The sequence below is a fragment of the Salvelinus sp. IW2-2015 genome, linkage group LG17 (genome assembly GCF_002910315.2).
Source record: "Salvelinus sp. IW2-2015 linkage group LG17, ASM291031v2, whole genome shotgun sequence".
Classification (NCBI taxonomy): domain Eukaryota; kingdom Metazoa; phylum Chordata; class Actinopteri; order Salmoniformes; family Salmonidae; genus Salvelinus; species Salvelinus sp. IW2-2015.
The window spans coordinates 38705478-38730118 of NC_036857.1; the positions used below are offsets into that span (position 1 = coordinate 38705478).

General features: G+C 43.8%; 2 protein-coding genes across 2 annotated transcripts; one reads left to right on the forward strand and one right to left on the reverse strand.

The window, feature by feature from the left end:
- Positions 1-540: 540 nt before the first annotated feature.
- LOC111977267 (transmembrane protein 236-like) lies at positions 541-6051 on the reverse strand. Its single transcript, XM_024006651.3, has 4 exons — positions 5662-6051; positions 5078-5150; positions 2759-2882; positions 541-2210 (listed from the first exon to the last, which is right to left on the reverse strand). The coding sequence occupies exons 1-4, from the start codon at positions 5931-5933 to the stop codon at positions 1438-1440; spliced, it is 1242 nt and encodes a 413-aa protein (XP_023862419.1). The 5' UTR covers positions 5934-6051; the 3' UTR covers positions 541-1437.
- Positions 6052-10818: 4767 nt separating this feature from the next.
- On the forward strand, positions 10819-24641 carry LOC111977268 (very-long-chain (3R)-3-hydroxyacyl-CoA dehydratase 1-like). Its single transcript, XM_024006653.2, has 7 exons — positions 10819-11027; positions 16882-16999; positions 17206-17224; positions 17784-17872; positions 18177-18298; positions 23252-23430; positions 23736-24641. The coding sequence occupies exons 1-7, from the start codon at positions 10909-10911 to the stop codon at positions 23816-23818; spliced, it is 729 nt and encodes a 242-aa protein (XP_023862421.1). The 5' UTR covers positions 10819-10908; the 3' UTR covers positions 23819-24641.

The following is a 24641-nucleotide window of genomic DNA, read 5'->3' on the forward strand; positions in this document are numbered from 1 at the left end:
GATGGTCGTGGCTGGGTCTTCCAGCATGACAACGACCTGAAACACAACAGCCAGGGCAACTAAGGATTGGCTCCGTGAGAAGCATCTCAAGGTCTCGAGTGGCCTAGCCAGTCTCCAGACCTGAACCCAATAGAAAATCTTTGGAGGGAGCTAAAGCCGTATTGCCAGCGACAGCCCCAAACCTGAAGGATCTGGAGAAGGTCTGTTATGGAGGAGTGGGCCAAAATCCCTGCTGCAGTGTGTGCAAACCTGGTCAAGAACTACAGGAACATATGATCTCTGTAATTGCAAACAAAGGTTTCTGTACCAAATATTATGTTCTGCTTTTCTGATGTATCAAATACTTATGTCAATGCAATAAAATGCAAATTAATTACTTAAAAATCATACAATGTGATTTTTGGGATTTTTGTTTTAGATTCCGTCTCTCACAGTTGAAGTGTACCTATGATAAAAATTACAGACCTCTACATGCTTTGTAAGTAGGAAAACCGGCAAAATCGGCAGTGTATCAAATACTTGTTCTCCCCACTGTAAATGGAGTCATACACAGTTCATGCTCACGTGAAATCATATCATAAAACAGATGTCTTTTTTTCTCAGGTTTTCTATTTTTCTTTATAAATTTTTACACCCAAATATATGTTTCATTTGTACAAACTCACGCTTTGTTTTAAATGTGTGGATATGATAACCTAGCAAGGGAAAAAATCTGGGCTGTATAACAACATTGATGTATATTCTTACACAATTCACTGCACTTTATGGTAATAGAATAGAAACATCATATATTATCTGTTATCAAATCTGTAAGTGACATGACAGGTTCTTTACATTCTCAAAGTGCCATGGTTCAGGTTGGGGACAAGGGGCAAGGGGAGTTGGGGGGTAAAAAAACAACGGTGAACAAAGAGGAAATAAGATAACACTAAGACAACACATAGTCCTCTGACAGTCAATGTCCTCCATCCCCTTTACGGGAACAAATTGCCAAAGAGTTCCCTTTTAGCCTGCAAAAAGCACCACAATGTCATCCTGTCCCTCCTTTAATCAGAAYCGTCGTTATGAAATGGATCAATCTCTCTTTGCTGTGCCGAACACTCCGCTCATATTCTTCTCATCGCCGTGTGAGTCAGATGTTGTTTTGGTTTTGGTGTCTCTGTTATGAAGTCCATTTCCACTGGGCACAGACGTMATTTCAACGTCTAGTTTTGATTGACTTTTGATTGACTTGTGAATTCAATGTGAAATCAACAAAAAAGATCACCATGACATTGGATTTAGGCTAAAAAAATAAAGTAAAAAAAAAAAAAAATCCCTTACGTTGATGCCAACGTCATCACATTTTTTTGGGGGGGTTGAAATGATGTGGAAACCAGTTTTTGCCCAGTGGGTTGTAGTCCATTGTTTATTCTCATCCTTGGCTGGCGACTCAGATCAGAACATCCTCTCGGTGTTGAAGACCCTCAGCTTGGTCATGAAGTTGAAGTAGATGAAGGCCAGGCAGACGAGCAGGTTCTTCATCAGGTAGAGGAGGGGCGTGACAAAGCCGAAGAAGGCGATGAGGCCGATACGCACAAACAGGAAGGGCAGATCCTGCAAGGCCACACCTAGTGATGACAGCAGGGGACTGTGGGGCATGACCACCAGCCGCAGGCACGACAGGTAGCTGAAGATGTAGATAGGGAACACCCARCCCGAGTAGTAGACGGCTGGGTGCCCAGCCACCCTCACCATCTCCACTGTGTCCATCCAGAACAGAAAGCTGTCCACAAATACCTCGGCTCGGGCATCGCTGGCACACAGGAAGTGCAGCGGCCCTGTGTAGGCGTATGGTGAGACGCCACGGTCCACCGACGTGCTGGCAGAGTGTGCCGAGCGTGCAGAACGTGCCGAGCGTGCCGAGCGTGAGCTCAGGCCTGATATGCTAAACTGTCTCCCTGGTATCTGGTTACCTGACATCCCCCCTGACATCCCCCCTGACATCCCCTGGAAAGTCCCATTGGCCTCTGGTCGAGAGCCCGCCCCGTTCTGGTCCTGCCCATTTGGACCGCCAGGTTGCCCTGGTTGTGCAGGTTGCCCGGGCACAGCTGGCGTTACGGGTGATGCAGGGTTTGCTGGGTTTACTGGTGTCACTGGGGTTCCGCGTAGGTGCTCCACGTGTGTGAGGACAGTGGAAGGGATCTCAGCATCTCGGTCCAATTCATTAGCTGGACGGAAAGAYAACAGCGCATGAGTATGTTAGCCGTGACTGAATGACGCAGATCAGAACATCTCATTATGGCACAAACATGCACACCACACAGCCCAACAGTGTAGAACACAGGACAACACAGCGATTGTCTCTCTGGGCTCTATAGGCACTATATTTTACCATAATACAATAGCATTTCTGATCARTGGAAAAGGACAGGATCTGGTTATTTCCTCGAATAAAGGGATTCCAAGAAAGTGACAGCCGTCCTTAGAACATGTCATGTTTTTTTGCCAATTCAACACTGTGTTCCGAAAAATCAATTGGCGGGTCGTACAGAGAATTTCCTGTTCATTTCCTGCGATACATACTGTATCTCTTGACAGAACATATCCCCCGATAGTGTACACTATTGTTGTCGTAATGAAATGACACTAGGTCCAGCTGCATGTGACAGAGGTCGCGCTCAGTGAGTTGGCAGAGGATCAGGTAGTATTCAGACTACAGTAGCTAGCTAGTGTTCAGTTAAACGTGCGTGCGGAACACAGAGCTTTGCATTCTCACCGTGTCCAGTGAGTCGACAGTGGCGGATCCTCTCCAGGATATCGATGCAGATGAGGGAGAAGAGCATCAGCGACACGGGGAGCTCTGCGAACGTGTCCTGTCTTATACTGTTATTGATCTGCACCTGAGAGAAGACAATGATCAAAACCAATCTGTGATTTGAATCAGATGACGTTGACATTTTAGCAGACTCTTATCCAGAGCAATTTACAGCTAGTGCATTTATCTTACAATAGCTAGATGGGACAACCACATCAGTCATAGTAAGAAAATTCTTCCTCCATAAAGTAGCTATCATTACAATTTCTAGCCCTGATTGTGATCTAATGAAACGGTCATGTGCCGGTCGTGTGACAGTCCTGTGCCAGCTTGGCTTCCCCTCCGAACCTTCTCCAAATACTACATGGCACCCTATAAGTGCTATATACCCTCTGTGATACTGGGTAAGTGGGCTAATCACTTAGCTCTCGTGTGCGCTTAACCCAGGACTACTTGCCTACAGGACACAGAACAAAAGAGACTGGGAGTCATCTGAGCCTAATTTATGGCTTCTCTTATGTGAAAGAGAGTAGATAAGCCAAGGTCCTGAGGTCACCCCTGGATCTTCAGGAACCTCTAGAAATTGCGCTCATAGGAGGTGGACTCTTCACAGACAGGAAGTGGGAAAGTGCCAGATGGACAGCTGATGTGWCCAGGGCRGCTGGGACAGGAAGAGGAACTCAGCTGCGTATCACTAGCCCCTTGGCCATAGGGCTGTAGATTGTTCCCCTGAGAACCTGCATGTTCCTCTCAACTAGGTTTTCCAGCCAATAGTGTTGAAAATAGGTTCATTACCCTAGGCTTTGATCAACACAGTATACACTAGTGGCACCTGCTGGTAAAAATAATTTAGAGCAGCCAAAGGATTATTTACGATGTCCCACACCCTGTGTAGCCTGTACGCAGCATAGCCTTTTTTGTCTTCTACCAAACCAATGGTTGTTCGATGAAACGATGCTCCGGACGTCATTAATCACGTGCTTCTGATAAAGTAATACAGGAATCGGCACACTGCTTCGAAGTACATCGCTTAGCAATTTCAGCGTATGTCTCGGAGCTCCGGGATCAAGCATACGATCACTAGTCTCAACTCATCAACTTGACCCCCTCATCTCTCATAAGACCCCGCTAGGACACCACACTTCAAATAACGTCATTATCCCGTGGTTGTGTCATGATGGTACACTCGGGTTTTTTTCTTATAGATTTGTCCCTAAAGGGGCACAAATGCTTGTACCCTGTAGTACACCCTTTGTACCTTTAGTTATAGATACATAATTGTACCCAGTTCATACCTTTCTTACATACAGTCCACAGGTACTAAAGCATGCTTTTAGAAAATGAAAAATGTGCCTTTATAGGGAACCACCACAGTGACAAAGCCAATTGTTCCTTTAAAGTAACACAGATGTAGCTATAGACCACTTAAACTGGTACAACACTTCCACTCACAGGTGGCCAAATGTTTTTAGTCCTGTGACCTTCACCAAGTGAGTTCCTAGATCAATGTTATCATTAAAATTAAACTAATTTGACCCTTATACAGTGGTGTGAACCTCATAGTTTACATGCCACATGGTGGGTACAAATATGTACTTTTCTTCAATACATTGCTTTTATGGTAAGCCAAGGTACAGATCAGTGCCATCAAGAGTTAAGGGTACACAAAATACGTTTGTAACCTGGGAAACAGAAATGTACCTTCACCGTACGTTGAGAGTAAGAGTGTCATGACTGTATATTTATGTTCAAAATATTGGGTACAAAAATGTACCGTTATACTCTTTATCACACAGTACCCTAAAAGGTACCGTACAGTACCTTGTAAGATCATACTGTATGTGTACCTCTGAAGGTACATTATGTGTATTTCGATTTACTTATACTCCAGGGTACAATATTGTACCCTTAATTCTAAGAGTGTAGAGGATAGTCTGCATCGTGCTCAGTAGGGTTCGATATGCATGGAATCATCTAGACTGATTCGGACCTGGTACATCAGGTGAGTGGACTGGAACTAATCAAAAGCATAATTAATCTATTAATTAACTACCAGGGGTACCAGGAAACAAGCAATAATGTAGACCTCAAGGCCTGGATGTGAATACCTCTGAGTTAGAATATCTTTCTGTAAGTGTCACTCTCATTTCAGAGGTAACCAACAGGTTGAGTGTCAAAGGTCACCTACAACGGTGAATCTAAGTCAAAGGTCACGGAAACATAGACACACTGAGACGAGCATAAACAAATGATGCGTAACACCAGGGTCACATGGTTTACCTCTGAGCTGGCGATGAGAAAGGCAAAGCAGGGTAATGTGGAGAGGATCACATAGACCAGGGCCACTGGCCTCCTGATAGAGAGAGACAGAGAGAGAGAGAGAGAGAGAGAGAGAGAGAGAGAGAAGGAAAGAGAGAAAGGAGCGATAGTTATAGGCTAGACGTTATGAAAAAGGAAAATATCAATGCATTTGGAAATGCTCAATGTTGGCATGATAGACGTGGCCCAGCTACAGCCGAACCAATTGCAGGCCAGTCGAGTCAGACACAGCACAGCTACCGGTCAGGTTCATGCCACACAGACCAGACAACCATTATCATTGCTGTTATATTAAAAATCAAATCACATTTTATTTGTCACATACCCGAATACAACAGGTTACCTTACAGGCAATAGTAAAGGGCTTACATGTGTTACATATATATACTGTATGTTACAGGAGAAGGTCAATTTGGGAAATGTATGCGTTACCTTACAGTGAAATGCTTACAAAAAATACAGCTACAGCTCAGACACAGCTCCTAACATAGATTTCCAGCTAGGTCGCAGAACAAACAGACCAGATAGACCAGAAAGACACTCACCACTTCTTCCTGCCGACAAGAAACTTCTTATTTGTGAACACCATGTACTTCATGGGCACCCAGACCAGCAGGGCTGTGGAGGTGACATAGGCGATGGAGGAGGCCACGATGAGCCAGTAGGCGGTGCTGGCGTCGCCAGGAGGCTGCGCCATGCTCTTGACCCGCGCCACGATGAGGGCGAATCTTTGCATGACGATGAAGAGCGGCACGCATAGGCCTACAAACTGCAGCACCTCGCACAGGGCGAACTTCAGCGTCCTCCCCGAGGCCATGCTGTGGCAGCCCCTGCGCTGGCTAGCCCTCAGAGGGAGGGAGGGAGAGAGGGGGCTGTTGTCCGCAGTGAGGCGACCCCTGTCCCTCTGAGGGCTAGTCAGGCCTGAGCCTGTTGCATTGTCTGTGTCCACTAGCATTTTCCACACGCCACAGCTCCCGCTCGCTGTTCTGCCGTTTGCTTACACTGCACTAGGCATTGTGTACCTTTATCGCCGCAGTCATGACGGTGTGATGTGACTGCCCCGCTAACCTCTTTATATATGAATGTTGCAAACATTTTGTCTCTCTCTCTCTCTCTGGCCCTTCAAGGGTACTATATTTCAGAAAGAGTGTGACGCCTGGGAAGAGATGTGAAACCTAGAGGAAAATATACCTATGGAGCAGAATCGTCAAGGACCACGCCAAACACTTGCAGTCCCATGTTATTTAAAGGAGCAGTGAGAGAGCACACTCTTTTTTATCATTTGGCTGTCCTGTGAGTTGCATGTTCATTCTGCCATGACTACACATCCCCATCTAGTGGTACTCTGCAACACTCTGCCAGCAGTGTGGCACAATAGTGTTGGACTGCAACCAAAAGCCATAAAGCAGATGTAGAGATTATGTATCCCCTTCCAGACCAGACAGAAACGAGTGTAGGGGAGACAGGAAGAGAAGAACAAGGGAAGGAGGGAGGAATAGAAAGCCTGGGAGAAGAGAGAGGAGAGATAATACACTTTTAAGACAAGCTCAATCAAGTGTTACTGATGAGAAATGGAGTTAAATTATTAATGAATGCAGATGATTAAATTTCAAATAAAATGATAATAAAGAGTAACTCTTATCTGACTCAGAAGACGTTATGAGAGAGATAATCCGACAGGCAATCTGGAGTCGTGAACCTAACCATGCAAATTAACCTACTAAACTCAGCAAAAAAGAAACGTCCCTTTTTCCAGACCCTGTATTTCAAAGATAATTCGTAAAAATCCTAATAACTTCACAGATTTTCATTGTAAAGGGTTTAAACACTGTTTCCCATGCTTGTTCATGAACAATGAATGAACATGCACCCGTGGAACGGTCGTTAAGACACTAACAGTTTACAGACGGTATGCAATTAAGCTCACAGTTATGAAAACTTACGACACTAAAGAGGACTTTCTACTGACTCTGAAAACACCAAAAGAAAGATGCCCAGAGTCCCTGCTCATCTGCGTGAATGTACCTTAGGCATGCTGCAAGGAGGCATGAGGACTGCAGATGTGGCCAGGGCAATAAATTGCAATGTCCATACTGTGAGACACCTAAGACAGTGCTACAGGGAGACAGGACGGACAGCTGATCGTCCTAGCAGTGGCAGACCACGTGTAACAACACCTGCACAGGATCGGTACATCCGAACATCACACCTGCGGGACAGGTACAGGATGGCAACAACAACTGCCCGAGTGACACGAGGTACGCACAATCCCTATATCAGTGCCCAGACTGTCCGCAATAGGCTCAGAGAGGCTGGACTGAGGGCTTGTAGGCCTGTTGTAAGGCAGGTCCTCATCAGACATCACCGGCAACAACATCGCCTATGGGCACAAACCCACCGTTGCTGGACCAGACGGAACTGGCAAAAAGTGCTCTTCACTGACGAGTCGTGGTCTTGTGTCACCAGGGGTGATGGTTACACTGAGGCCTGTACTCTGGAGCGGGATCGATTTGGAGGTGGAGGGTCCGTCATGGTCTGGTGCAGTGTGTCACAGCATCATCGGACTGAGCTTGTTGTCATTGTAGGCAATCTCAACGCTGTGCGTTACAGGGAAGACATCCTCATCCCTCATGTGGTACCCTTCCTGCAGGCTCATCCTGACATGACCCTCCAGCAGGACAATGCCACCAGCCATACTGCTTGTTCTGTGCGTGATTTCCTGCAAGACAGAAGAGCCCGGATCTCAATCCTATTGAGCACGTCTGGGACCTGTTGGATCGGAGGATGAGGGGTGGGGCCATTCCCCCAAGAAATGTCCGGGAACTTGCAGGTGCCTTGGTGGAAGAGTGGTGTAACATCTCACAGCAAGAACTGGCAAATCTGGTGCAATCCATGAGGTGGAGATGCACTGCAGTACTTAATATAGCTGGTGGCCACACCAGATACTGACTGTTATTTTTGATTTGACCCCCCCTTTGTTCAGAGACACATTATTCAATTTCTGTTAGTCACATGTCTGTGGAACTTGTTCAGTTTATGTCTCAGTTGTTGAATCTTGTTATGTTCATACAAAAATATACACATGTATTGTTTGCTGAAAATAAACGCAGTTGACAGTGAGAGGACGATTCTTCTGGCCGTGCTGCTGCTCCAGTTTCAACTGTTCTGCCTGCGGCTATGGAACCCTGACCTGTTCACCGGACGTGCTACCTGTCCCAGACCTGCTGTTTTCAACTCTCTAGAGACAGCAGGAGCGGTGGAGATACTCTCAATGATGGCTATGAAAAGCCAACTGACATTTACTCCTGAAGTGCTGACCTGTTGCACCCTCTACAACTACTGTGATTATTATTATTTGACCATGCTGGTCATTTATGAACATTTGAACATCTTGGCCATGTTCTGTTATAATCTCCACCCGGCACAGCCAGAAGAGGACTGGCCACCCCTCATAGCCTCGTTCCTCTCTAGGTTTCTTCCTAGGTTTTGGCCTTTCTAGGGAGTTTTTCCTAGCCACCGTGCTTCTACACCTGCATTGMTTGCTGTTTGGGGTTTTAGGCTGGGTTTTTGTACAGCACTTTGAGATATCAGTTGATGTAAGAAGGGCTATATAAATACATTTGATTTGATTTGCTGAGTTTATAATGAGACATGCACTGGGCAGACTTTAACACAAACATTGGCAATTATGGCCCGGGTCCCAATTGCATTTACATGCATCGGGTTACTCTCCAGTGACCCTTTACTGTCTCTGAGGTATTCGCTAGCCGTGTGAAGACACACCGCTCGGAATAATAAGCATGTCACTATGTTCCTCCTGCCAAATCACTACAGCTAAAACACAAATACACTGTATGAATCAAAAGGGAATTACCCCGTTGGTTATATTCTGCTGAGCATGCATGCTGGCTATTAGTTTCAGATGTTGACGCTAGCCTCCCCTCCTCATCAGGTCAGATGCATTCTTAGAGCATGAGGACACACTTGGCAACAGATTACTCTAAGGGGGTGAGATGTGTCTGATTCAAACACTGACGTGTGAATGGTGCCCACGATCGCCACATTGTTCAGACACAGAGAGTAGTATAGAAAGGATCGCGACATGAACACACATTCACGTGTGCGCACGCAGACACACACCGTAACCCTCTCTCAGGTAGTCATTGTTGAGTCCGACCCTGAGACACAGCAATTTGAATACTTGTAACTGGATTAGGATTAGGAGGCCTGCACTATATTTGGTGGTGTCTTTAGTTTACACACATTTCTGCTGGGGACTACGAGAGGAGCTAATTTTAGATCCTACAGTGATGAACTTTCTCAAGCTGTGCCTCCAATACTGAGTGCAGGGCTCTAGTCCAAACACTGCCCCCTTACCCAGCCCAACACTGCCCCCTTACCACCAACACTGCCCCTTAACCCACCCCAACACTGCCCCTTAGCCAACACAACACTGCCCCCTTAACCAGCCCAACACTGCCCCTTATCCAGCCCAACACTGCCCCCTTACCCAGCCAACACTGCCCCTTACCAGCCACACACTTCCCCCTTAGCCAACACAACACTGCCCCCTTACCCAGACCAAACCAACATGCCCCTTACCCAGCCCTGCCCCCTTACCAGCCACACACTGCCCCCTTACCCAGCCCAACACTACCCCTAACCCAGCCCAGCACAACACTGCCCCTTACCCAGACCAACACTACCCCTAACCATTGGGCCAGCACAACACTGCCACCCCAACCCAGGCCAACACTGCCCACCTAGTCTAGCCCACCACCACCCCGCTAACTACCAACCCCCTAACTAACCTTACAACACTGCCCCTTTAAGAAAGTCCAACACTATCCCACTAACCCAGAACTACGTTGTTCTTTTAACCCAGTCTAACCCTGACCCTTTAACCCTGGTCAACACTGCCCCTTTAACTTGGGACAATACCACCCCTTTAACCCAGTCCAAACACCTTTCAAAACAGGATAGTCAAAGCTTTGCGGTTTTGAATGCAACTCCTTCCAGCCCCTGCAGGCAGAGGGCAGTACCCTACTGTAAATCTGAAAGAGATCAAAGGAATTGGAAAGAGCTCTGAAATACAATTAAACATCAAGTGGAGACCATTTGGGTTAGTGACTTGGACTGAAATAGGTGTCGGTACTGTTTATATTTAGGTTCAGGAGCTCCACAATACTTTTGAGCTAATATTCTATAAGAGGAACAGGAGCTCAAGCAGTAGAACATTTTAGGCGCCAGTACGGATTTTTCCTGCCCAAGTCAAGCACTGGTTAGTGACGTTGAGGCCTTAAAGATGTTGAATGCCCAAGTTGGCTATCTATTTCGTATTTATGCACACTTAAAATATGCTGGAGCTATTTAAATGGTGAGTATTTATAGTTTAGAGCACCCGAATATTAAAGGCATAGAGGATTAGGATGACATCATATGTATGGTTATCAATGTAGACCGCCATTGTTCATCAGGGTACGAAACTACTTGTAGAACTATTATTACCCTAATATCCAAGTGAAATGATTATAGTCAAGAATTCATGAACCGTTACAGTTACATTAAATTGATCTAATGAAGGCAGTGCCACTACCGGGGCAAATGCTTGATTGAATGACTCATTGACAGCGGGACTTTTCTTAGGGACATGCCACCACGCACTTGTTGCAGCAATAGTCCCGCGAGAGGGGTGCCGTGGGTACATTGACGGATGACCCTGCTGCTCCCAGTCCCAGCTGTCAGCTGCGCTCGTGCACCGTTTCTGACTTTCCCACTCTGTCCCCGGTACCATGGCGTCCATGGAGGAGGACGGCTCGGTTGAGGAGAAGGATAACAACAACAAGAAGAGAACGAAAAGTGCAATCGCTGTCGCATGGCTTACATTTTACAACATCGCCATGACGGCCGGGTATGTGGATAATTCTACCCTATAGCTGATTGTAAAGTAGCCACTCCCTGAAAACTTCGCTATGCACCAGAGCGCTGTGAGCAAGCGTGTGTTGCTGTGAGCAAGCGTGTGTTGCTGTTTATAGGTCCGTGGTGTCTCTGACACTGCAAGTGTCTCATTCAGTTGCAGTCAGCAAAATAAAAGTAAGGGACTTGAAATGAAAGGTTTCCAAGAAGACAATTCTCAAATAATCAATATGACTATCTTTTTTTAAATTTTAAATAACGGCGGTGGAAGTGCGGCACCAGGCGGGAGTTCAGTCTGTCCAAATACGGTCGATTACACGATGTCAGCGTCATACCCAGCCTTACCTTGCAGTGTTGCAGTGATAAGTATAGCCGGAGCGCTGACACTGGAGCTCCGATCTCGGAGAATGAAATGCGCAATTGGCATATTTTTATAACTGCAATTTTATGCGTTTTAAACCGCGCGGGCGCGACATCGCAATTATTTTACTCAAGTGTTCTTAGTTATTTTAGTGAACTCACTAAACGAACTTTATTGGTTGCCAAGTTTTCAATAATGTATTAATCTGTTGATGGTGTCTTAAATTAAATTGCGCATTTAAAAATGACTCAAGTGTTCTTAGTTATTTTAGTGAACTCACTAAACGAACTTTATTGGTTGCCAAGTTTTCAATAATGTATTAATCTGTTGATGGTGTCTTAAATTAAATTGCGCATTTAAATTAAAATGCGCATTTTAAGGATATATTGGATCCACTTCCACTCAGTGATCTCCACTTCCACTCAATGTAGTTTATTGTCTGTTCTACACATAATGGGTATTTTGGAATTACATGAAGGAAAACTAAGTTCAGTTGTCTAGACTTTTGTTCACAATGACCAAGAGGTGGTTGGTTATAAGCCCYTGTACCTGATCTCCCTCATACAGAGTAAACAGCTACCAGACTTTTGATTCAAACATTCAAGAGCTGTTAAAATATTGACTATTGCATTCAAACTGTTCTTTTTTTTTGTCCCTTCTCTCCATATGATAGCACCAACCTACACCCACATTATTCAACAATCCTTATATGATAGTAACTGTTAGTAACTGAACCGTTTTGCAAGTGCTAAACCCAGTTAATGTAATTAGTGTCAAACAAACCCAAATTAATTATTGTGCTGAGACTGAGAGAAAATATATTTACAATAAAATAGGAATAGACTCCCAAGTAATGCACCTCTGCCCTGGTAAACCGCTGTTTCTTTTTAAAGCGGCTTGTGGTTGGAAGCAGATAATGTAGAGTTTTCCATGTAATCAAATAAGAGTTAGGCAAACATTTGCAATATAGGCAAACACTTGTCCACAGCTTGTGCACCTGACCGACCAACCACCTGAGGTCAAACGGTGAACGGTAGCCACTAGGCTACCACTAGGCTATAATGGTAGCCACTAGGCTACAACGGTAGCTACAACAGTACCAGGTCAACCTGGTTTAACAGTACCGTTCCTGTATAACAGACTGTAGCAGTAGTGTATCTCTCACCTATCCCTGACAAGGTTTGAGTGAACCTCAAGGTACACTATAAAATGTCACATAAACTGTGATTTACAAGTAACATACAGTACCAGTCAAAGGTTTGGACTCACCTACTCATTCAAGGGTTTTTCTTTGTTGTTTATTTATCTACATTGTAGAATAATAGTGAAGACATCCAAACTATGAAATAACACAAACGGAATCATGTAGTAACCCAAAAAGTGTTAAACAAATCAAAATATATTTTATATTTTATATTCTTCAAAGTAGCCACCCTTTGCCTCGATGACAGCTTTGCACACTCTTGGCATTCTCTCAACCAGCTTCATGAGGAATGCTTTTCCAAGTGTTGAAGGAGTTCCCACAAATGCTGAGCACTTATTGGCTGCTTTTCCTTGACTCTGCGGTCCAACTCATCCCAAACCATCTCAATTGGGTTGAGGTCGGGTGATTGTGGAGGCCAGGTCATCTAATGCAGCACTCCATCACTCTCCTTGGTCAAATAGCCCTTACACAGCCTGGAGGTGTGTTTTGTGTCATTGTCCTGTTGAAAAACAAATTATTGTCTCACTAAGCGCAAACCAGATGGGATAGCGTATTGCTGCAGAATGCTCTGGTAGCCATGCTGGTGAAGTGTGCCTTGGATTTTAAATAAATCACGACTGTCACCAGCAAAGCACCACCACACCATCACACCTTCTACTCCATGCTTCACGGTGGGAACCACACATGGGGAGATCATCCGTTCACCTACTTTGCGGCTCACAAAGACATGGCAGTCAAAACCAAAAATCTAAAATTTGGACTCATCAGACGAAAGGACAAATTTCCACCGGTCTAATGTCCATTGCTCGTGTTTCTTTGCCCAAGCAATTCTCTTCTTCTTATTGGTGTCCTTTAGTAGTGGTTTCTTTGCAGCAATTTGACCATGAAGGCCTGATTCACACAGTCTCCTCTGAACAGTTGATGTTGAGATGTGTGTGTTACTTGAACTCTGAAGCATTTATTTGGGCCGCAATTTCTGAGGCTGGTAACTCTAATGAACTTATCCTCTGCAGCAGAGGTATCTCTGGGTCTTCCTTTCCTGTGGCAGTTCTCATGCCAGTTTCATCATAGCGCTTGATGGTTTTTGCGACTGCAATTGAAGAAACTTTCAAAGTTCTGGAAATGTTCCTTATTGACTGACCTTCATGTCTTAAAGAAATTATGGACTGTTTTTTCTTTTTGCTTATTTGAGCTGTTCTTGCCATAATATGAACTTGGTCTTTTACCAAATAGTGCCATCTTCTGTATACCACCCCTACCTTGTCACAACACAACTGATTGGCTCAAACGCATTAAGAAGAAAATAAATTCCAGAAATGAACTTTTAACAAGGCACACCTGTTCATTTAAATGCTTTCCAGGTGACTACCTCATGAAGCTGGTTGAGAGAATGCCAAGAGTGTTCAAAGCTGTCATCAAGACAAAGGGTGTCTACTTTGAAGAATCTCAAATATAAAATACATTTTGATTTGTTTAACATTTTTTGGGTTCCTACATGATTCCAGGGTGTGTGATTTCACAGTTTTGATGTCTTCACTATTATTCTAAAATGTAGAAAATAGAAAAAAGAAAGAGAAACCCTAGAATGAGTAGATGTGTCCAAACTTTTGACTGGTACTGTATCTCACGGGCACTTAGAGGATGTCGGTGTAATGTCCAGGGACTATTCCTGCTATGATCCCATTTATCCATGAATACTGAATCAAGGGACCAAGTGTGATCTAATGGGGGTTTTAAAATGTCTGTAAAATAATAGTTATCTCAATTTAGTGGAATATGGTTGAGGAAACTATGCAACTTTGGCCTGCCTCATTACTAATACTGTACGTATTTGTGATCCTATGACAAACATTTTTGTAAAGTTACACATTTTAGAGGAAAAGAGAACAGCTGAATGCCAACACCCACAAAGACACCTTCACAGACACACCTTCACAGAGATCCGTAACACTGCTGACCTAGTAGACGTGTGAATGTAAAGACAACACAGACCATTTCCCCCAGGCCATGCGTAGTTTAAAAAGCAAATGGTGAAAAACAGGGGCGGTATTTATCAAGCGTCTCAGAGTAAAGGAGTGCCGATTTTAGGTTCAGTTTTGCCTTTTAGATCACATTGAATAAGATTACATGGACAGGGAGGACCTGATCCTAGATCAGCACTCAGACTCTTGATCCATACGGCCCCCGATCTTCTGTGTAAGTTCTGTACAAGAACTCTCACACCTTTCTGTTGTTTACCCTGATATTTATCCTTGACTAAAGCCACAGAGAATTAGCTTTAAATGGTCCTCAAAATGGATCTGCAATTAAATAGTAAAACATGTAGTATTGATTTTAATTCAAACATATAAAGGTCACAAGGCCCAATTAGGCATATTACTGTGATAGCAAAAACGTACATATTTTTGTTGTATCCTGTGTGTAATGGACCAATAAAGATTGTATTGTATTAGTATAGTGCTCTACAAATGGTGTCTGCACGTGATGGTTCAGGGATTTGCTTGATAAAAAAAATAAAAAAATGGTATCTTCAGTTCCTCCTGAATGTAGTTTTGGCAGTAGCAGGGTTGCTGCTAGTTCAGAGAGATGACAAGCTGAACAGCTTTTCCCAGAATTCTGTGTTTACATTCTGTCTGGCATATAGCTGTGCTGTAGTGACTGATGTATAGCCAGATTAGTGTGTGCAGTACCAGGCTAGAGACAATTATCTCCTCAGTAGAAAGAACTTGGTGCTCCCTGTTTCACCAACTGATACTGTCAGTGTGTTCCAAATAGCACCCTTTTCCCTACATAGTACACTACTTTTGACTAGAGCCCTGGTCAAAAGTAGTGCACTATGTGTGGAATAGGGAGCCATTTGGGACTTATCGTGGGTGATGAGGAGGCATACAAGTTTAGTTGGCGTCCATTCTGCTTTTGCTTACGATAGTACTGTAAAAGCCTTACAGGAAAAATAAACGACAAATTTGAGCATGTGAAAACACGATCTCGTGAAATAAATGTCAACCTTTTTTTTTTTACATATTAACGCAATTCCATATGTTTAGATTTAGAGTTTCAAGTTGAATTGAACAGTATAAAACAATCGGAATGGAGAAAGACCCATTGAAATCACATAAAATGTATATGTTGCCGCCCTAGGGTCACGCACTACTCATAAAGCAAATGTTTTACTTATATTATTCAAAATCATAAAATTACCGTCATACCGTCTAATTAAAGTACTATGATAGGATATTTTGTCCATATCGCCCAGACTTACATGTGAATCTGTAATTCACATGTGAGGTGAAAACATGTTATTCTTCACTTAGTTCTCTGTGAAAAGGTGGTGTTCACATGTGGAACTCTACATTTAATACATGTCAACATATTTCATTAAGATGTCACGTTTTTTTGTAAGGGAATGAAATGATATGGGGGTTTTAATGTAAATGGTAACCTGTTCAGCTAAAACAGTGTAAAAAATCTTTAATCAATGACGGTATGATCACATTTGACATGACCACTTGGGATTTGAACTCATAACCTCAGAATTTGGGGTAGGCTGATCTTTCTGTTGCGCCGCAGTCTGTAGTATTCCTCTGCACGTTCATTACCATTACTCCTCAATATGATAAATATAATAGTTTATCTTGAGTGTATTTTTAACAAAGCTGAGATTTACTTTACTTAAGTCCAAAGTGTAGGAATACAGGTGAAATCAGTCATTGACACAGATATGGTGGCGTGGCAGGAAGATCAGAATGCCGTGAACCAAGAGGTTGTKAGTTCAAATGTGAAATAATAATTACTGTATAAATAAACACACACATTTTAATCATGTATTTCAARGTGTGTCAAATATGTCAATTGAAAACACTGWATGTTAAAAGCCCTGGTTGTKTGTRTATCCTAACTAATMATTTTTGTTTGCAGGGCATCACGTGTGAAATCRCATGTGAATAATATTCACATGTGAAAAATGTGATCCACGTAAAAGGTTATGTGATCACATGTGAAAATCCATGTGGCACTTCATGTGAAATATGATCACGTGTGAAGTGTTCCCGAAAGCAAATGATTTCACATGGTTTCACRTTTTCCTGTAAAGGAAGTAGGCTAAGTCAAAAAGACGAGACTGAAGAAGCTAAAAGCATAACTATGGAAACAGTGATTGAACTGTGTACTTTTATACAGTAACTCCAAAGTGGTATCTATTCGGTAATCTATGTCCTTCTYGTGCACACTCTAATGTAAAATACATTTATTCAGATGTTATAAATATTTGATCTTCTTTTCCAGGTGGCTGGTTTTGGCTATGGCAATGATGCGCTTTTACATCCAGAAAGGCACACACAAGGGTCTGTACAAAAGTATAGCAAGGACACTCAAGTTTTTCCAGACAGTTGCGTTAGTTGAGGTGAGTTTCTGGAATATTGGCATAGTTCTCTATACAGCCGTATTCAAACAAAGTATTCAACGAAGACAGTTGGGAAAATAGGCAAATGTTGAAATTACTGGTAAGATCCCTCTGTGTGCTTTAAATACTTTGACGCTGAGAGCTTTGATGCAGAGAAGAAGTGAGGAGAGGCGATTCACTCATTCTGATTTGTTATCATCTTTCAGGTGGGGCACTGTGCAATCGGTACGTATTGTCTTGAATAACAACCATGTAATGTGAGGGCCTCCCAAGTAGCGCAGCGGTCTAAGGCGTCACTACAGACTCGGGTTCGATCCCAGGCTGTGTCACAGCCGGCCGTGACTGGGAGACCCATGARGCGGCGCACAATTGGCCCAGCGTCGTCCGGGTTAGGGGAGGGTTTGGCCGGCTGGGATTTTCTTGTCCCATCACGCTCTAGCTACTCCTTGTGGCGGACCGGGCGCCCACAAGCTGACCTCAGTCGCCAGATGGACGGTGTTTCTTCTGACACGTTGGTGCGGCTGGCTTCCGGGTTAAGCGAGCAGTGTGTCAAGAAGCAGTGCGGCTTGGCAGGGTCGTGTTTCGGAGGACACACGGCTCTCGACCTTCGCCTCTCCCGAGTCCATAGGGGAGTTGCAGCGATGGGACAAGACTGTAACCACCAATTGGATATCACAAAATTGGGGTGAAAAATGGGTAAAAGTACAAAAAACAAACAAACATATAATGTGAGTATCTCTTAGCTCTGACAGCAATGTTTATTTCCCCGGTTCTGACCCTCTAGGAATTGTGAGGACCTCTGTAATTGTGACCGGGGTTCAAGTGTGTTCACGAATCTTCATGGTGTGGTTCATCACCAACAGCATCAAACAGGTGACTATCACATTTATCACCAAAGAGGTGTTTTGTAACCCAGGTTACCATCTACATTAAGATGCCTTGGAGTGGGTGAGGTTAAGTTGCCCCTAGACATTGATCTTGGATCAGTTTAGCATTTTCCCCACCAATTATTAAGTTTAGGATTGGGGGACGGGAAGCTGATCCTAGATCTGTACGTAGGGGAAAACTTCACCCCGGAGCGCAACTGTAGTAATATCCTACTATACATGGACCCCATTAACTGTTAACTATCTTCTCCGCCCTTGTTTTGTCCCTATCCTTGTTGACTTTCTGGAAGATCCAGAACGAAGAAAGTGTAATCCTCTTCCTGGTCGTTTGGACGTTGACAGAGATTACCAGATATTCATACTACACATTCAATCTGCTCAACCACCTGCCGTACTTCATCAAATGGGCCAGGTGGAGATGGGGATGGGAGGGCCGGGTTTGGGTAGCTCTGGTTCAGTGCGTTTACATGCGGCTTGCTGATGCAGAGCCTCATCAGCATCAGAAAGCTGCACGTATACGCCCTGGACAAGAGCCAGGGTTTGCGGTGCTGTTACAGTTCTGTGCATGCCGGTTTGGTTTGATTGGCGTTTCCCCAGGTATGCTTCCCAGTATTCGCCTATAGCCATGCATAAGGTATCTCTTGGCTCATAGCCAGGCAGCATGTGATCAGCATGAGTGTGTTGTGTTTATTGATTAGCTCGTTCAATATGGATGTTGGCTGACCTAACTGCTAACACTTAGCACTCTGGCATTATCACTTTGATTTATGGGCTAAGACAGTTGTGGGTAACCAATGGATTACATGCTAGGCGATCAGGCATCGATAAGCATACAGATCAGAGATTGGAGAAAAGGTGGCGACACCATCAGTGCAGGGATTGGGATTTATTCTCGGGCCATATGGATGAAGCATCTCAGAGTAGGAGTGATGAATAAGAACAACAAGGAATAAGAATACATGGACAGGGGACGTGATCCTAGATCAGCATTCGTACTCTGAGATAATACGGTTTCCCCTCATATTCAGCTCTGAGTCAAGCTGTTATTGTCTTTCCAGATGTGGATGACGTAAGGATGGTGTCATCTTTTCTCTCCTACTTTCAACATTCCTTCACGCCTCTTTGATGCAGACCCACTGCTTGTGTGGACCATAGCGCCACTGATTTTGAGTCTTTCACACACTGCACCAGACCTGGGTTCAAATACTATTTTAAATCATTTCAAARACTTTATCTGTGCTTGATTAAGCTTCCCTGACTTCCAATGGAATAGTCCCAAAGGTGCAAACCCCACCTATCTGGCACGCGAAACAAGCTTACGCGAACGCCACAAGTATTTTARCGGTTTCAAATACTATTTGAACCCAGGTCTGCAATTCACAATCACAGACATGCACAACTACTGTAACACATGGCATTAGCTGACGGTGACAGGGGGTTAGGTGTCGGTGTTACCTCCCAGTCCAACAGCTAAGCAGTACTGTAGTAAAAAGACCTATTTCTTATGTGTATGTCATTATACACAACGCTCATCATTATACACAACACTCTATTTACCACCGCTGTCAGCAGACCGGTGACATAACGTGGGACTATCAGGAACACTGGTGAGAATATGAGAATATGAAGGCCCTCAGATGAAATGTGAGCACTGGTGAAGAGTGCCTACTACACACATGGGGAGCAATCTGACCGACCTGGGGTCCTATGGCTAAGAGCTTGCTGCTTTCCGTTCAAAATCGGAATGTCTAGAAATCAGATTAGCGACCGACCCCATTTTTTGGCTATGAGTTTGGGTGACAGTGAGTGACAATGAGACTCCAGTTTTTCCAATGACTTCAGCAAGTCCGATCTTGTTCCTGTAACCACAGTACTGCACATTCCGTATGTTTGTTTACATGTAGGACAAATCTCTTGGGTTTGCGGGTTTGCTTCACCGGTCTTGATCGGTCAGTGTAACCCCTGTTCTCCTCCGCTCTCGTCCACCCCCATTCCCCGTCCCCCTCTGAGTGATCTCAAGGGTTCCTTTAAGCAGGGAGGGGAGGGGAGGGGCGCAGCCAGGTCCCCCAGTGGGCGGGAAGAGGGGCTCATGTTCAGCTGCTCCTGTTTTTAAGACCATCTGTTTTGGGAATGGAATGCTCGCCCAACATTTCACTCACATCCGCCAAGATGCTCCCCCGAGCCGCCACCACGTTCTTGAGTAAATCAGGGATTGTTACGCACCAACATCACCACATATATAGATCCCTCTCCTTTGATAACCGACTCGTTYTAATCCCCCATACATTTTTGTTCACTTTTGAAATGGAATACAGTAGTGTAATTACCCGTATATTAATCCTTCCTTTCTGGGTTGTTTATTAACCAATATTTAACACTGTGGCACGGTTTCCTGGACACGTATTAAGCCTAGTTCTGGACTGAAAACCAAGCTCAGTGGAGAATCTCCATTGAAAGTGCTTTTTAGTCCAGTACACCCCCTGTACATTTTGAATAATGATGTGCAGAAATCCAGTAATGTTAAAACACTTAGAAAATCGTTAATTAAGCTGATCATTTGGTTGGCATTCAGACCTGTTGGTGTTCAAACAGCTAAATCGTTTTTTAAGTGCCAACTGTATTTTTGAAAACTTCCAATCTGGTTTTAGTGCCCACCACAGCACAGAGACAGCCTTAGTTGGAGTGATAAATTATCTTAGAGCCAACACAGATGCCAAACAGCTCTCTGTCCTTGTACTCTTWGATTTAAGTGCTGCAGTCAACACTGTTGACCATGATTTCCTTCTGGACAGACTGGAGAGTTGGGTTGGCCTCTCCGGTCCAGTTCTAAATTGGTTTAGGATCTATTTAACCGGTCGAGAGTTTTTTTGTCACCCTTGGTGAACATAACTCAGAGATAATACATATCACATGTGGCGTTCCACAAGTTTCAATTTTGGGTCTGGTACTGATCAACTTATATGTGTTACCCCTCGGCAGCGTTAWTAGAAAGCACAGTACCTGCTATGCAGACGATACACAACTTTACATCTCTATGTCTTCAGAGGATCTTAGCTCCTTGGATAAATTAGTAGACTGTATTAGTATTTAAATACTTGGATGGCTCACAACTTCCTCTGGCTAAATCAAGACAAGACCGAGGTACTTATTGTTGGAGCCAAAGCACAGAGAGTGAATCTAGCCACACATTTTAATTCACAGGCAATAAAGATAAAACACCAGGTAAAAAACCTAAGTGTTATTTTAGATTCTTAACTCCACTTCGAATCACACATTAGGAATGTGACCAAAATAGCTTTTTACCACCTGAGGAACATTGCCATGGTGGGGCGTTTCTCTCTCAGGCTGATACAGAGAGACTTATCCATGCTTTTATTACAAGRTTTGACTTCTGTAATGCTCTCCTATCTGGTCTACCCAAGAAAGCCATATGTCAACTGCCAAACATATAGAATGCTGCAGCACAGGTTCTGACCAAGATCAGACAGAGAGCACACATTACACCGGGTTTAAGGTCTCTTCACTAGCTGCCTGTGAGTTTTTGAATTAATTGAAAGATTATTCTATTGGTTTTTAAATCAATCCACGATTGTGCACCCCAATACATGTCAGATGCTTTTAAGTTATGTACACAGTAGGTCCCTCAGGTCCTCTGGTTACTGGCCTTTTAACTACCCCAAAGCCTAGGACCAAGAGGCATGGAGAGGCAGCCTTTAGTTATAATGCCCTCGTCCTCTGGAATAGCCTGCCAGAGAACCTGAGGGGGGCCGGAACTGTGGACATGTTTAAAAGAGATGTTAAAACATCTTTTTAGCTTTGCTTTTCCTTAGGGTGCTTTTTAGTTGTTTAGTTTGTTTCATTCTTTAGTTTTTTTATCTTATGTTTGTTGTGTAGTACATTTTCAGCTTTTATTTTCATTATTTTATTTGTTTTTTCCTGTAAAGCACATTGCGTTGTATTCCATGTCTGAAATGTGCTGTATAAATAAAGCTTGATTTGATTTGTTATACACTACTGTTCAAACGTTTGGGGTCACTTAGAAATGTCCCAATTTTCTGTCCATTAAAATAACATAAAATTGATCAGAAATACAAAGTAGACATTGCTAATGTTGTAAATGACTATTGTAGCTGGAAACGGCAGATTTTTTATGGAATATCTACATAGGTGTACAGAGGACTATAATCAGCAACCATCACTCCTGTGTTCCAATGGCACGTTGTGTTAGCTAATCCAAGTTTATCATTTTAAAAGGCTAATTGATCATTAGAAAACCCTTTTGCAATTATGTTAGCACAGCTGAAAACTGTTGCCCTGTTTAAAGAAGCAATAAAACTGGCCTTCTTCAAACTAGTTGAATATCTGGAGCATCAGCATTTGTGGGTTCGATGACACGCTCAAAATGGCCAGAAACAAAGAACTTTCTTCTGAAACTCGTTAGTCTATTCTTGTTCTGAGAAATGAAGGCTATTCCATGCGAGAAATTGCCAAGAAACTGATGATCTCGTACAACGCTGTGTACTACTCCCTTCACAGAACAGCGCAAACTGTCTCTAACCAGAATAGAAAGAGGAGTGGGAGGCCCTGGTGCACAACTGAGTAAGAGGACAAGTACATTAGAGTGTATAGTTTGAGAAACAGATGCCTCACAAGTCCTCAACTGGCAGCTTCATTAAATAGTACCCGCAAAACACCAGTCTCAATGTAAACAGTGAAGAGGCGACTGGGATGCTGGCCTTCTAGGCAGAGTTCCTCTGTCCAGTGTCTGTGTTCTTTTGCCCCTCTTAATCTTTTCTTTTTATTGGCCAGTCTGAGATATGGCTTTGTCTTTGCAACTCTGCCTAGAAGGCCAGCATCCCGGATTTGCCTCTTCACTGTTGACGTTGAGACTGGTGTTTTACGGGTACTATTTAATGAAGCTGCCAGTTGTACTTGTCCTCTTGAACAGATGTGCACCCGGGGCCTACCACTCTTCTTTCTATTCTGGTTAGAGCCAGTTTGCGCTGTTCTGTGAAGGAAGTAGGTCACAGTGTTGTATGAAATCTTCAGTTTCTTGGCAATTTCTCGCATGGAATAGCCTTCATTTCTCAGAACAAGAATAGATACTAAAAACATGTCAGCCGTCACTATGGTAATCAGCCATTTAGTGGCCTAATTCATTGGCAAATGCTACAAGACACTTTTTCAAGATGGCATACATTTCCCCCCTTCATTTTGCAGGGTATGCATTCCAACGTAGTGTGAAGTTGAGTTTTTTTGTCGTTCTTTGCTGCATGGCCCTTAAGCTGAAGTGTGTGTGTGTATGTGTGCGCGTGTGCATGCCTCTGTGTGTTTGTGTTATTGATGACTATCCTCTCCCTGTCAGATACAATATGTTTATCATCATGTACCCTCTCGGAGTGGCCGGAGAACTCCTGACGATTTACGCTGCTCTGCCGTTTGTTCGCAAAACCGGAATGTTGTCCATGAGGCTCCCCAACAAGTATAACGTCTCCTTCGACTACTACTACTTCCTCATCATCGTTATGCTCTCCTACATCCCATGTAAGCAGCTACGCACAGTGCATGTGTATGTTCAGCCTATAGGTGGATGTTAGTTACTCATGGGTGTTGGTTGTCTCTTGTTTTGACAAGTAGAATTGTTCAGGAGTTCAGTAGTTTGTGATAGCTGTTGTTAATTTGGATTGTTTGGGGTATTTTGGGGATGGTTTGSGTTGTTTTGGATAATTAGTAGGACCCAGTGTTTGATGGTTAAGTGCCTTTCACTCTTTGAAGGCTTTTTGTTCAAATATTGATCTGGACTGGATAATTGTTTATATTGGTGGGTAAAATCTCTGTCTCTCTCCTAGTGTTCCCACAGCTCTTTTTCCACATGCTCCGTCAGAGGAGAAAGGTTCTTCTTGGGGAGATCATAGTGGAGAAGGACGAGTAGAGCCGCCTCACCGTCCAGCACCCGGCGTTCGTTTTGGAACAGCGAGCCCAAGTTCTCCACACTGCAACGCAAGCGACCGGGCGAGTCAGACCACTACCGACATCACGGGATTAACCAAGTAATAGTCACGGAAACAGGATTATGACATTCACCACAATAACCCAACTGGATTAAATACAAGACGAATCATTACCCAACAGGAATAACCTTCATCAGAATCATCACGAACAGACATCAGTCCACCAGAAGAATCATTACAAGAACAGGAGTAGTCAGCGGAATAGTCATTCATGTGGAAAAAGGAATAAGTACAATCTATAGTTTGAATAATCATCATCATCATCTCAAAACTGGAACACTGTGCCAGTGCAGATAGCTAGATCCCCAGAGAGAGAGAGAGAGAGAGAGAGAGCACTGAATCCACTAGCCAGCATGGCCACATCATGCTGTCCTAAACCTCTGCAACCTGATAGCATACTGCACTGATTACCTGCTCTCAGCTGCAACAGTACAATATTGGAAGGCGCTTGCTGTGCATTGGGTCAACCACACAGCAGATACATACTGAACCCCCCATCAGTGCAACATACAGGGAGTTCGAGGGAACCAGGGACGGGTGATATGTATGAAAGGAGGGAGGAGGCCCCTGAGCTGGTTTTTTTCTCTTTTAAATTGGAAATACATTTTTTAAGCGTTTTCCACCACAGTGATTTTATACATAAGTAAGCATGTTGCAACAATGACTAGACGGAAGCTCAAAAAAGAGAAAAAGTTCTGCTTTAGACGTATTATACCTCGACAATAAATATGCTGCTTCTTCGGA

What these genes read in the sequence shown, in the direction of transcription:
- LOC111977268 (XM_024006653.2), top strand. Translation starts at nt 10,909, where the DNA reads ATGGCGTCCATGGAGGAGGACGGCTCGGTTGAGGAGAAGGATAACAAC. An exon ending in TCACCAACAGCATCAAACAG is followed by an intron (nt 17,873 to 18,176) that starts GTGACTATCACA and finishes ACTTTCTGGAAG; the next exon opens with ATCCAGAACGAAGAAAGTGT. An exon ending in TATGCTCTCCTACATCCCAT is followed by an intron (nt 23,431 to 23,735) that starts GTAAGCAGCTAC and finishes TCTCTCTCCTAG; the next exon opens with TGTTCCCACAGCTCTTTTTC.